Raw genomic sequence first — 14,888 nt, 5'->3', positions numbered from 1 at the left:
ATTAATATTCTCTCATTTTTTATTAACAATGAAAGAAGGACTTAATTTGTTATATGCTAATTAAGGCAATCTTGATCAAAAACAAGTTTGGACAAGAATAGAAAGTGTGGGAGGTGGAATTGGGAAAGGGAGAAATATGATGTTTTTGGTTGTTTGTGAAAAGAGAGTTTTTCAGTTCAAATGGTCTGTTGGTCTTGAATCACAAAATAATTGAAGAAAAAAAATCTTCTTCATAAAAGGTAGCTTATCTGAAGACAACAGCAATAACTGACACATCTCTTTATTCCCTGTGATTAGACTAGTTCCTGAGGGGAGGAAAGAGTACAATTAATGTATGTTTAATGAGTAAAGCAAGGCTACCTGGCTGGCTCAGTTGAGAGAGCATGTCACTCTTGATTTGGAGGTTGAGAGTTTGAGCCCCACATTGAGAGTAGAGATTACTTAAAAATAAACTTTAAAAAAATTAAAAAATAAAAAAACTTTCTAAAAAAGAAAAAATTAAAATACAGAAGGAGATAAAAGACCCAAAACTCCTGAGAAATTTTAACAATAGTAGCAATATAGTTAAAATTAGCATTTTAACAATAATAATGGAAATGGCATTATGATAAATAGTAATAATAGCGCTATAATTCCAAAAATGAAAGGGTGTTTGTGAAAGATAGTAGAGATGAATCATTTCATTCTGTAGTTCACTGAACATAATCTGTGCCAGGCATTGTCCAGGGTGATGGAGACCCTGCAGGAACGGCTCCTGTCCCCAAAGGAGCTCTTAGATTCACTAAAATAGTGATTCTTAATCCTTCGCATTACTCTCTTCTCTAAACTCCCATTGTTATTTAATACTTTTCTAAGCCATTTAGACCCTGGTGGTATAGTTTATCTTTATATGTATTGTATGCGCGTGCGTGTGTGTATATATGTGCATAGGAGCTTGTGTTTGTTTCCCATTTATTCAGTCATCCAATTATTCAATAAATAATTCTTGGATATCAATTATGTGCCAGGCCCTGGGGATACAAAAGTGAACAAAATGGCAAAGTCTCTGCCCCCAGGAAGTTTATACTCTATTAGATGTGGCAGACAATTAACAAATATGCAAATAAATTTATTATGTTAGGTAGTGGTAAATTCTATGAATAAAAAATAAAGCAGGTAGGAACCAGTGAGTTCTGGGGAGTATTGTTTTAGTAGGATTACCTTGAGGCAGAGATCTGCATACAGTGAGGGAGTGAGACATGGGGATAGCTGGGGAAGGGCATTTACCCCTGAGGCAAAGCAAGCTTGTATGTTTACAGCAGAGCCAGGGGTCAGTGTGGCTAGAGCACAGTGAGTGAGGGGAAGGAGGAAGAAGAAATGATGTCAGGGAGGCTGCTGGTGACTGTGGCATATAAGCCAGGATAAGGACTTTGGATTTTCCAAGTGTGTATGTTCCTTCAGGTTATCAATCCATTCCCATATTTCTCTGATTTTTTCTACCCTGCATGATACAGTGCTGAGCTCAGAGCAGGTATCTTAACGTGACCTTGATTGTTTTGTTTTTTTTTGAAAATGTCCCCATTGTCCAGATGAACTAATGAATCAGCCAAATATTCCCTTAAATGTCTGGATATATGTAAAGATTTTTTTCTGCTTTGTGGATGCTTCCATTCTGCAGAGTTGACCCTATGACACCAGACTTGACTAATATAATGGCTCAAAGAGAATTTGTTTTCTTCCAATTTCTGAGGGCTGCTACATCTGAATCAGTCTGTTCTGCCATAACATGTATTTTTGATGGGGATCTGACATCCTTTTTTACCCAACTTGTTCAACAAATCCTACTCAACGAAGATAAAAGTCAGCTTCTATTTGGGAGAGAACAATAGATACTTAATGACTCAACCTACCCAATCTTTTTTTTTCTTCTTCTTTTTTTTTTTTACTGCTCCAGTCAATGAAAGGGGAACTTTATTGAGGCCCCAGGGCCTTGGGGCTCGGGCAGGAGGCCGCCCTGCGGGCAAAGGAAGAGCCGGTGGAGGGGCCTTATTTGACCTTATTTTTGGGGCGCAGGTTGTTGGTGTGGCCGCACTTCTTCTTGCGGCAGTTGACAGCGCGGGGGTGCAGGCGAGCATAACACTTGTGGCAGGTCATCTTGTCGCAGTTGTATTTCTGGGCCAGCTGGCGGAGGGAAGGCTCGATGATGCCACCCCGCAGGTGGCACCAAGAGCAGGGTGGACTCTCTGGATATGATAGTCTGACAGAGTACGGCCAGCTTCCAGCTGTTTGCCCGCAAAAATCAGACGCTGCTGGTCAGGCGGGATGTCCTCCTTGTCTTGGATTTTGGCTTTGACATTCTCAATGGTGTCACTGGGCTCAACCTCGAGGGTGATGTTCTTGCCCATCAGGGTCTTCACAAAGATCTGCATCTCTGCGTCTGCTGGCGGCCGCCACTAAACCGCTCGGCCACATAGCTGAAGAGAAAGAGGGCGGCGGAACCTCAACATACCCAATCTTAAAACAATTATAAAATCACTTTATGGAAATGCTTTATCAATGGGGATGATAGTGATGATGAAATATTGTTATATAGAATTCACAATTCCCTCATACTGCTTTGATTATCACCTTCATCCAGGATTTCAGACTTTGGACCATGAAGATCAGATTGCTTTGCTGAAAGGGTCTGCAGTTGAAGCTATGTTCCTCCGTTCAGCTGAGATTTTCAATAAGAAACTTCCAGCTGGACATACTGACCTACTGGAAGAAAGAATTCGGAAGAGTGGTAAGTGATTTGGTTAATGGTAAAGAGTTTGCTCCTGCAAGTAAGAATTAAATAGTTGAGGTGTTTAGAGGGTTGGTTAAAAAATCCTGGTTGTATTAGCAAAATACCAAAAATACTCTTTGCCATATATTAAGATTAAGGGCCAAAGGAGGAATTTTTTTAAAGTTTGGAAAATTAGTCTGATAAAAAACATAGCATACAGGAGCTGAGACAATTCAGTCCAAAAAAAAAAGATTCATTTGTTCAAAATCTTCATGTATGAATGACTATGAATCAAACTATTACCCATCTCTATTCAAAGCAAAATAAAAGGAATTATTATTAGCAACATTTATACATCATTTACTAGGTTTTAGACACTGTCCTAAATACTTTACATATATGATTTCATCAAATCCTTGCAAAGTCCTATGAAATAAGTACTGTTATTATTCAAATTTAATAGATAAGGAAACTGACACAGAGAGTGGTTAATAACTTTCCCAGAGACAGACGGGAAGTCTGACATTATAAGCCCTGTCTAAACTACTGTACTACACTGCTTCTCAATAGACAAAATAAAATAATAGTATGAGCTGAACTTACTATGGAGGAATACTGTGACAGAAAGAGCTAAGAGACATTGGAATAAATTTCCAGGAATTCTGTGCAATTTATCTTAGAAGAGTTTTAAAATAGGATAAGTTTTTATTTTCCTGAGATGCTTTATATATGGATTGGGAGGGGAGGGATGAATGAAATGAAATGATGGCTCAAGATCTTTTCTTTCCAAAGTATTATCTTTTTATGAATGACTAGAACAAGTTTAAGTACTTATAAAATCAGTGTTTTAGAATAGATATTGGAAGGAAAGTTTTTAGGAAGTTCTGCATTTGCAATATAAGGAAAATAATTGAAAAATTGAAAATTATTTTTTAAAAGCAGCCATCCCATAATTATTGTGTTTTCTTCTCTTAAATACTGAAAGCATAATTATCATCATTGATGGATTTAAAGAATGCACATTTTAAAAAGATGCATTATTCATATATATCCATTGATTTATTAGTTTAACATATATTTAAGGGCAAGGTACTGTGGAGGTAGCGAAGAGAGGAATCAGGCATCTTCCTTCTCTTAGGAAGCTTATAGTCTAGTAGAAAGACATGGACTGTACATTGATAGTTTTAATGAAATGTGGAAGGAAAGTGAGATAGGGGTGACTTCTAGTTGGTAAGGCTCTGGAAAGATTTCATTGGCAAGCTGGGCCTTGAATGATATTAGATATGAATATTCAGGGTGGAGGTATAAGAGAGAAGGACCAACAGAAACAAAGGACTGAGGCAAGAAAGCTCAGGTTATGCACACAAAGAAGAATGAGTAGTTGAGTTTGATTGGATTAAGGGTTACATCAAAGGGAAATAGAATTTTTTTAAAAGTCAGAATCAAATGGTGAGGACCTTGAATGCTAGGATAAAGGCTTTATTCTTTATTTTCTAAGAAATAGGGAGACATTGAAGATTTTTGAGCAGGGGAGGAAAAACAGTCATGCTTTACAAATCTTCCAGCAATGTTAGGATAAGCCAGGATGGGAGACATCTCTCAGGAAGCAAGAGGTTTCAAGAACATGCTCCCAGAAGAAATGGAGAGAAGGGAAACAGTCTGAGAAATATATTGTTGGAGATTTTCACCCTTTGAAAGACAGTATATTATCAAGAAATATGGATTCTGATTCTGGACAGATTTTATTTTACATGGTCTGGAATGTATTTTGTGTGTGTGTGTGTGTGTGTGTTCATTCATCTGTCCATTCGTCCAGGATGCTGGGGGTAAGGGAGAAGGGTTGAATCAGGTAACCTCCAAGGTACCATCCAGTTCTATAAGTCTTACTGCTTGTCTTCTCTTAACTAATCAATTTTTTTGACTGCTGGTTTAGCCAGTCACTTGGGCAGCTACTTGAGTATCTTGATTTTTTTTTTTTATTGTGATAAGAACACTTAACCTGAGATCTACACTATTAGCAAAATTTTAAGTGTACAATACAGCACTGTTGCTTATAGGTACAATATTGTATAGCAGATATTCATCTTGCTTAACTGAAACTTTATGTCCATTGAGTAGGAGGGGGAAATGAGTTACTAATCAATAGGCACAATAAAGGAGATCTTTCTATTCAACAAATGTACATCGAATACTTGATTTGTGCCAAGCACTGTATAATTATTGAGGGTATGGAGATGAGGAAATATGTTCTTTGTCCCCTGAGGACTTATAGACTAATGGGTAAGTTGTATAAGCAAAGGATTCCAAAACAATGTGCAGCGTAATTGGGACTAGGAGGGATGTATATGCAAAATGAAATTGAAGCAGAGAGATGTGCTTGCCTTCCCTGAGTCTACTTGTGAGTCAGAAAAGGCTTAAAAAGTTGACAAGTGAATCATGGAGGATGGTTAAGAACTCGTCAAACCACAAAAGTCTGAGAAAGGCATTCCAAGGGCTATAGCTATTAAATAATAATATAGAAATTCCAAGTGCAAAGATGTGGAAGTGTGAGAACATCCATGTGTTGGATTCACAAATACCATGATATTGCTGAAAAATAGTATTTCTGAAGGTGAAATGTAGTAACTGCTAGATTTTTAAGGACATTGGACGCCATAAAAATAGCTTAATATAGTTCTTGTATAATGAGGAGTCTTTGTAATGTTCTGAGCAGATATGACATGACCATAGCAGTACTGTAGAAAAGTCTTTCAAGCAGTAATATGAAGGAAGTTTTAGAGGGATTGAGACAAGTCTATAAAGAAATCAATGCAATAACTAGGTGAGAAACTGTGAGGGTCTTGCAGGTTAAAAATAGGTACTAAAATAGAAAAAAAAAACTTGCTTGATTAACATAGGTTCCAGAACTTGTGATTTTGCAAGTTTCAGGAAAGTTCAAGAATGAAATTTTCCAGAATACGAACTGTAGAAATAAATATGTGTGCCTCTAGTTCATAAATAGATTACTTTACCCAAACATCAACCACATATTGTGACAATAAAACCCATTCCAACTCACATGCTGCTTCATATTTTATTATCTATAATGATGTTTCCATTTATTAATATTTATGAATTTGCTTCTCCCAGTGGATTTTCGGAACATTGCCTCTTCCACACACCACATAAAAACCTGATCTTGCAAGATGACCTTCCAGAATAACTTTCTATTCTTATGCAAATATAACACATTCTTCTTTCTATTGTACATTTAATTCTAGAGAAACATATCATCTCAAAGTTGCCCTGTCTATGCCTACAGAACTCTTTAAAGAATATAATGTGAAATTTCCTTTCTTGTTCTTCAAATTCATACTCTTCTGTTTGCTATTATTAAATCCCAATTACATACACAAAAGTACTGTCTCCTGAGATACATTTACTTAATGAGGATTATAGTGTTTTTTATGTTAATTGAGGCTTCAGAACATTATATCTGACATAACCTGTGGTTGGGTTATTTCTATATAATTCTAGTGCCTCAATTATATTATTCCTAATGTACTATTATGCAAACTAGATTTTAAAGCTGAAATATTTATTAAAACTAAGAATTATCATATGATACCATAAAATACGACAGCACTGAAATTGCTAACATTGAATGAGTTTACATTTTAACATTAAGGAAATTAGCAATAACTTTTCACAGACCAATGCAAATTGTTCTGTTAACTTCAAATATAAATAACCTCTGAAATTTATGATATTTTTGACCTTTTTTGATTCCCATAACAGACATAAATGAAATATTCAATTCATATGTGTTTATCAGGATGACAGTATTTATCTTGTGATTTTGTAATAGTTCGCTTTTATACACATCATCTTATTTGTATTCTCAATGGCCCCTAAAGGTGGGTGTTATGCTCCTATTTTATAGGTGAGAAAACAGGCTTAGAGAAGCTAACTGACCTGCCCAATGTCCCACAGCTAATCAGCAGATTGACAGGAGATGAACGCAGGTGATCCAACTCAAAGCCCGGTGCTCTTTCTATATGTTGCACCTGTCACTCACCATGGTCCAATATTTGCTCTACTATCAGCTAGTAAGGAATGAAAAGACCTAGTAAAACACAGTTCCTGCCCTTTGGTTGAGAGAGAACATATAAGGAGCAGGTAGCTATTTGCAATTGGCTTTAGGTAAATGATAAAGTGAATAGAATCAGGGAGGTCAGAGAAATGAGAGATCCTTATTAGCATGATGGAGTTGTAGCTAGTTTACAGTAGCATGGTCAAGTGTACTCTGTGCAATATACTGGGCTTGTTTTTCTGCTCTTTAAATACACATGATTTCACTGCTTTAGCTTCGGCAACAAATGAAAACAATTTTAAGAACTAACTTTTCTAAAGAAGCTGATGTAAGCTGATTATCGGTTCAGATACTGACTTTGAAAAAAGGGTTGGAAATGTTAAGAACAAATAACAGAATATTTATAAGAAAAGTAAATGCATAAGTCAAAATTTAGAGTTCTTAACACCTCATTTTGCTTTTAAAAGTGGTCATGTAATTTTGGCATAGACAAATGTGGGGTTCAAACTGTAGGAAAAAGACATTTTCAAAATAAGAGAAAGTATTAAATTAATATAGGAGTCAGCATTTTCATTGGCTCTCAGCTGTGTTCCCTAAGCCTTTTATACTTGTCCAGTATTGGACAATATGAATTTATTTATGTATCTGCTTCTTCCATTAATCTGTTGACTGCTAGAAGGTTATTCCCAGCATTATCACAGTGCCTGGGACACAGCTGGTGTACAAAAATTGGTGAATTTTGTTGAGATGAATCTGGAACTTGACAATCCAAACCCTGGCAACTCCTAAGCCCCAGTGAAATCTAACTTAGCCACATAACCTTTAGCCACTAGGGTTAATAGGAAGCATGTTATTTATTAAATATTTCAAATTAAATATTTTATTTTGAAAGTAATTGTTTTTTGAATTGCTAACTTGATGGCAGCTTTTCACTTAAGGCCAACAGTATGGCACAAATGACTCTCTGTGTAGAATTTAGCAGTTGAAATAGAGGTTAGGGTCCAATCTCTTAACACCATGAGAATGTTTCCATTGTCTTAAGGGCATCCCTTGCCCCATCATGTCTCACAACTATGTCACCTTCATTGCAAGGAACTAGCAAAACAGAATATTGCCCAATTTAACAAACATTTGTTAATTTCTACCATGTCTCCAACAGGATGCTGGTAACTGAGGATACAGAGATGAGTGAGAAACATCTATGGAGCACCCTTTAGTGGTCAGGCAGTGTGTCAAGCACTAGGAATACAGCATTGGTTCCTGTTCTCATAGAATTTTTTCTGGCATTTCACACTGTATTGGGAAGGAGAGATATGAATTGTGATAGATGCAATAGAAATGGACCTAGAGAAGAAAGCAACTAATTCTGCTTCACTGACACAGGGAAAGCTCCACAGAGAAAGCAAAATTTGAATGTTGCCTTGAAACATGAGTGGTGTGTCCTAGCCTAACAGGGTTTGCCTTATATTTCAGGCAAAAAAGCATGAAGACTTTAAAAATGTATCTTATTTTTAGAGGAACTATCTGTTAGGATGCCCTTGGCTGATGATTACAGAAAATCCAATTCAATATGGCCTAAAAAGTAAGGACAGGTCTTTTTCAAATTTCTACTCTGCTATCCTTGGTGTATTGGCTCTATCCTCAGGCTGATTCTCTTCCTGGCCACAGCATTTCCAGGCATCACATCTAGGTGCAACAGTGGCCAAAAGAAAAAGAAACTTAATGAAGAAACTTAATGACTTCTTCTTGAGTATAGAAATCTTTCTTGAGACCTCCCGAGTAGACTCCCCTTTGTCTCATTGGTCAAAATTGTACTGTCGCTGACTAGACCAACCTCTGACAAGAGAAATGAGACCAACAGTGGCTGGACCTTGGGCTGGAGCTTCAGTCCGCCTCTGCCATAGTACATTGGCCATGGGACTGGGGGGAGAGGGAGGTAGAGAAATTGTGTAGACAGTGACGTGAATCAGCTTCAGGAACCAAGATTTGGTGTCATTAGCTCATAGAGAAACTACTGGGATGGAGACAGCTTAGGTTTGAAAGGAAAGCAGAAGGCAAACATTGCTTTGTAGGGTATGTCAGAGACTTATACCTTAACTTCTATGCTATGGGGTGGTGTCATTTCTAGGAAAATGTCAAATTACATGATTTTGAGCAAAAAGCATCATTTTTAGTAAGATTCTTCGTCTATCTTGATCCCATCAAGTATAATAAATCAGATAGAGGTATTTAAAATACCAGGAATGGTGTCTTATATAATATGTATTCTTGTATCACACACACACATCCGTCTGCTTTATTTTTTGTTCCCAATCAAAACTTGGAAGTTAATTAGGAAATAAAAGACATTTACATTCAAAATAACTTAAAATAGCATAGTTAATTCTATCAGTAGTTTTTCTCTCAAAGACTATTTTTGATTATTGAACAATTAATTGTTCAGGTACATACCTCTTTCTTTAAAAAAGGCAAAGCAAGAAACAGGAGCAGAAACATACTTTTTTTTTTTCTTAAACTTTGTCCTTTTTCACAGTAGTCTTTGTCCTTAAGTTAGAAAATAGCCCCCCCCTTGTGGCCAAAAATCAGCTAATTGGGCATAGGAGCAAAAAATGAAACAAACTTGAAGCTTATCTCCAGAAAGGAGGAGGCAGGAAAACAAGAAAAGATTGCCCCTTTGGAATGATATTATTGTTACATTTCTTAGGTTAGAAATTGCTGGTCCATAAACACTTAAAACACCCCTTTGTTGATGGTGCTGTGGTTAATTCTGATTATTAACTCCAATTCTAAATGCAGATTTATATTTGATCTATGCTGTAGGAAATTTATTTTTTAAAAATTCTATTATTTTCTACATTTTCACTATATTCACTGTTAGCTTGTACAATATGTACACTATGAACAATCATAACAAATATCTTTACCTCTTTTCTCCTCAAAAGTATTAGCTATAGTTAGATAGCTAATGGAGGTAGCATTTTTGGAAGGTTAATGGGGATTTAGAAAGACAAAATAGGAAATTAGGTAGTCAAAGATGATTTCTAAAAATTAAATATTTTCAAATCAGCTGCCTTTAATATTATCACCAAATCCTTGTATGTATACTATTTTAAAAAATAGCATGGTCATGAGTTATTATTTTAGGTAGCCACAAATGATGGGTGTAGTCCCTGAATGCTGAGGAAAGCCTAAAGACTGCCATTTTTCTTTTTTAAAGTGGGAAAAAAAAAAACGAAAACAACCTTACCAGGAAAATATAGATCTTAGTTTAGCTTTAACACCTAGAAAAATACCAAAGCAAATCACTAATCAGCCAATTTGTATTCATCTCTAGGAAAGTGCAGAATGTAAAAACAAAACAAAAACATAGCTTTGTAAACACAAAAGTAAATAAGCATAATCTAACTAAAATTAAGGTGAACTGAGATAAAAATGAACTAATGATCTATAAATTGATCCAATTTCCTGAATAACAATAATAGTATTTGCTCTAACATTTATTGAGGGTTTGCTATCAACCAGGCATTATGCTAAGCACTACACATATATTATCTCATATAATGCTATTGTTATAGTTCACATTTCACAGATGAAGAAACCGAGTCTTATGGAAGTTTAGGTACTGTGACCAACATCAAGTCATAGGTCAGTTTTCAAACTCAGAGCTGGCTCACTAACTCAACCTCCATGTTTGTTGGAAACCAGGACTGGTATTCCCAGGCTCACATACTTCAACCTTCTGCATTTTTAAGTTGTATCTAGTTTAGTCATGGGTATTCAGTTCAATCTGTAAAAGTTGGAATCTTCCACATGATGTAATACCCAAGTTGCTTAACAAAGACACTATTGTAAAGAGAGCCCACTGGGGTCAATTAAAGAATCAAAAGTCAACGGGGAAGAAAAGTGTGACATTCTGACTAAAGAGTGAAAGACCAGGGATTCAGTTTGGGAAGACTCTTTAGATTATTCTAAAGGTAAGGATTTAGACTTTCTGACTCTGTGAAGCATAATATTAGATGATAATTGTACTCTTTAGTGTCTGGAATCCAACTATATTCTAGTTTGGTTTGGCCAAAGCTGTATGGCTCTAGGTCTGGTTGGAGATAGAATAGAGCAGTCGATTTTAGTGTGGACCAATTCTGGGAAATTCATCCTCATCTTAATTCATCCATAAGTCACATCACAGTCTTTTTATTTTTCATTCCCATGGTCTTTTTCTTCTCCTCCTTCTCCTCCCCTCCTCTTCCTCCTGCTCCTTCTCCTCCTCCTTTTCTCTGTAATTCTGCAGTCAAGGCTCTTCTGGAGTGGAGCTATGCACAGAACAAGCACAAAATTAATACTTGTTGAATGAGTGGAGGAAGTGACACAAAGGAGTCTTAAGTTACGAAGAGGTTTAATCTAGATAAAGGAGAAGGAGGATATTCCAAGTAGAGAGAATATAAAAACCAGGCAGTGTGAGTAATTTAGGGAGCTCCAAGTGGCTGAACATGGCTGGATGATAGAAAGGTGACGCAGCTTAGTGACAGCTAAGAGCCAGGACTCTGGAGTCTGCTAGCTGTGGTTCAAATCCTGATTCCACATCTCACCAACCGTGTGTCTATGGGCAAATTATATGATTTCTTGGTGCCCATCTCATGGAGTATTAAGAAGATTGAATGAATTATAGCATAAGAAATGCTTGGAACAGTGCCTAATACATAATAAGTACTTAATAAATGCGGATCCTACTAGTATTATCATGTAGGTGAGTAGTGGGTAGTGGGATAGGCAGGGGACAGATCCTGGAATTTCCCATGTAAAAAGGAAGAACATTTATGACAAAAGCCACTGGGAGTTTTTGAAGGTTTGTAAGAATTGGGGGGACAGGGTATGATTTGAATTTTGTGATTCTGGGACTGAACTGAAGACAGGAAGACCAGTGAGGAGGCAGTTGTAGTAATCCAGATGGAAAGAAATACGGACTTAAAGGAAATCAATTCCCGGTGTCATGGAGAGGAGAGGGAGCACCCAGGGAGAGGTAGCAGGTCAAATCATAGGACTCGGCACCTGCCCGAGTTAGAGAGAGGGCCGAGTCTCAGTTGTCAGGCAGGGGCAGATGGGTGGGTGAAGATAATAGTCACTGAGAATGGGAATACCAGGAATGGGATGGATTTTGAGGAAGATGAGGAGTTTAGATCTGTACATGGTATTTTTGATTTGGGGTGTATTGACTTAGAAGAGAACAGCCAAGTACCAATGCCCTAGTAGACAATGGACTCTGAGAAGAACTCTAGCTGATGTATTAAGTGCAGATGTTTATACTTCTGGGGTTAAGAACATTAATTTTTTGTTGGTTGTTTAAGATGCTACCTATACCATGATTATAGATATTAATATTAAAAAGATTAACCAAACCCTATCTAGAAAATGGTGAAGTTGGGAGAGTCTTTGGGCAATTTGAGAACATTATCATTTATTGTCGGACAGCAGTGACTGAAACAAAGGCACTGCTAAAATCAGGGACACACAAATCACTGATTAGGTGATATTTTGAGGATTTTGTTAACCGACCATATTTGCAATGATCTGCCTTTGACTGGACACATAATATGTAGTCATTATTTGTGCATTTGTGCATAAATATTAACATGTGCATGTATGTACAATGTGTTTATAGTTTTACACTTTTTAGTCACTCAAAAATTTTATTATGCCTCTGTAATTTTTCATCTTTCCCCCATAGGTATCTCTGATGAGTACATAACACCTATGTTTAGTTTTTATAAAAGCATTGCAGAATTGAAAATGACTCAGGAAGAGTATGCTCTGCTTACAGCAATTGTTATCCTCTCTCCAGGTAATTTCGTTGCTACACTTTTATTTTTATGCCATTTGTTTGTTCTACTCCCTCTCCAGTATAATAGTAATAATGTTTCTTAAAGAACTGGAAGACACAGCAACACACAAAAAAAGTAAAATGGCCTGTAATCCCACCACTCAAATGGAATCATTGTTAATATTTCAGTGTAGTTCTTCTCAGCCTTTTTCTAAACATCACACTCATTCATTGAATAATTGCATTTTGAACACCTACTAAGCACTAAACATGGTTCCAGACATTGGGGGATATAGCAGTAAAGAAACGGGCAGGAGAGAGCTGCATGGAGTTTGCACTCCAGTAGGGTGAGAAAGACAATAAATGAGGAAACAAAAATAATTTTCAGGAGGTGGTAATGCTAATATATATATATAAAGATGAGGATATAAGGAAAGAAAGTGGCAGAATGTTACTATTAGTAGTAGTCAGGAAAGGCTTTTCTGAGGGGTTGGTATTTGAACAGGGACCTAAATGGAATTACATACTTTTTAAAATAATAGAGAACATACTATCCTTTTCTTAAGTTTATTTTCCCATGTCATTAAAAAATTATATCAGTAATGGGGCACCTGGGTAGCTCAGTCAGTTAAGTGTCTGACTCGTGATTGCGGCTCAGGTCATGATCTCAGGATTGTGAGATCAAGCCCTCCATTAGGCTCTGTGCTAGGCATGCAGCCTGCTTAAGATTCTCTCTCCCTCTCCCCCTGCCCTTCCTCCTCTGTGTGCCCATGCATGCACTCTCTCTCTCTCAAAGAAAATTATATCAGTAAAAGTTTGTTGAAATATATGTATCCATCATATTGATGGACAATCGTTTACTTGTTACCATGTTTGGATATTCAGGATGTTTCCTTTTTTCTGTTGTTTTAAACAATGTCAAAATGGATATCTCTGCACATAAAATTTGTCTGTATTTTTGGATTATTTTAATAATCTGAGAGCGATGCCACGTTCATGATTTGTAAAGCATAATTTCAATGTTAGCCTTAAACCATCTTTATACATAATATCAAGGCAGAAACTAGTTGTTACTTTATTTTACCATAAAACAAATAATTAAAATAAAGAAAAACTTTTTGGCCATACATACTAAAGTTACACATATATACTCTATGACCCAGCAATTCCGCTACTTAGAATATACCCACTAGAAATGATACATATGTCCACATATGGGTTACCTTTGGGGGCATAGATTAGAAGGAGAATTTAGGGAGGCTTCTGGTGGGGGGGGCAATAAATGTTCTATATCTTGATCTAGTTGTGATTACATGCATACGTGTGTGTGTGTGTGTGTGTGTGTGTGAATTCATCAAGTTAAACACTTATGTACATTTAAAAGTGCACATTTGTAAGTTACATTGTAAGCAAGTTACTGTTGCTATAATTATGCCAAATTAACACTTCTCCACTTTTTAATTTTGTCTTTATATTTTAAACCTCAAAACAGACAGACAATACATAAAGGACAGAGAGGCAGTAGAGAAGCTTCAGGAACCACTGCTTGATGTGCTCCAAAAGTTGTGCAAGATTTATCAGCCTGAAAATCCTCAACATTTTGCCTGTCTCCTGGGTCGATTGACTGAGTTGCGGACTTTCAATCATCACCATGCAGAGATGCTGATGTCATGGAGAGTAAATGACCATAAGTTTACCCCACTTCTCTGTGAAATCTGGGATGTGCAGTGATGAGCATCGAAGGGGCAATAGCATCTAGCTCTTTATTTCCCTCATAATATAAATCTGATGTATAACTTTCTTTTATTTCATTTGTACCTGGTTTCACACAAGAATTTTGATGAATATTTATGCAGTAATTACATAACTTCCACAGTTGTAAATATAGAGCTAGATAGGATGACTTTCTTTACATTGTATTTTACAAGGCTTCAGGGACTCTTTCATTCTAATTGGCATGCCCTGTTTGCCTAATTAAATTGATCATTCTTCACCTCTATCTGTTGAAATAGGGAAAATTTCATTTTGCTCTTCATCTTACCTTATTTGCATACATTTTATCAGAGTTGTGTTCAATTTTGGCAATAAACTGAACATAATGGCAACAGGCTTTTCTTCTGGAACAAAATTTGAAAAATACAAACCCATATCTTTAAATGGTGAATCACATCCTATTGGGCCTGGTGTATGTGTGTCTGGGGGGGGGTGATGGGTAATTAACAAAAAGATAAACTCTCATAACACAAATGGTGTTT

The 14,888-nt window shown here is 36.5% G+C and overlaps 1 protein-coding gene and 1 pseudogene across 5 annotated transcripts in view; one reads left to right on the top strand and one right to left on the bottom strand.

Annotated features, from left to right (window-relative positions):
* Positions 1-14,364, top strand: part of NR1H4 (nuclear receptor subfamily 1 group H member 4) — a 46,637-nt gene extending 32,273 nt beyond the window's left edge. For all 4 annotated transcript variants that reach the window (XM_021687555.1, XM_021687554.1, XM_021687553.2 and 1 more), the window contains 3 exons: positions 2,618-2,764; positions 12,541-12,654; positions 14,126-14,364. In XM_021687555.1, the coding sequence (XP_021543230.1) occupies positions 2,618-2,764; positions 12,541-12,654; positions 14,126-14,364 (500 nt within the window). The remainder of the gene's footprint in view (positions 1-2,617; positions 2,765-12,540; positions 12,655-14,125) is intronic.
* On the bottom strand, positions 1,934-2,415 carry LOC110578040 (annotated as a pseudogene). The gene has a single exon (XR_002480161.2). The product of XR_002480161.2 is annotated as a ubiquitin-60S ribosomal protein L40-like (transcript).
* Positions 14,365-14,888: the final 524 nt, after the last annotated feature.

Source organism: Neomonachus schauinslandi, chromosome 5, assembly GCF_002201575.2.
Source record: "Neomonachus schauinslandi chromosome 5, ASM220157v2, whole genome shotgun sequence".
Taxonomy (NCBI): domain Eukaryota; kingdom Metazoa; phylum Chordata; class Mammalia; order Carnivora; family Phocidae; genus Neomonachus; species Neomonachus schauinslandi.
Note: the sequence above shows the minus strand (reverse complement) of the source record. Positions and strands in the feature narration are given on the sequence as shown.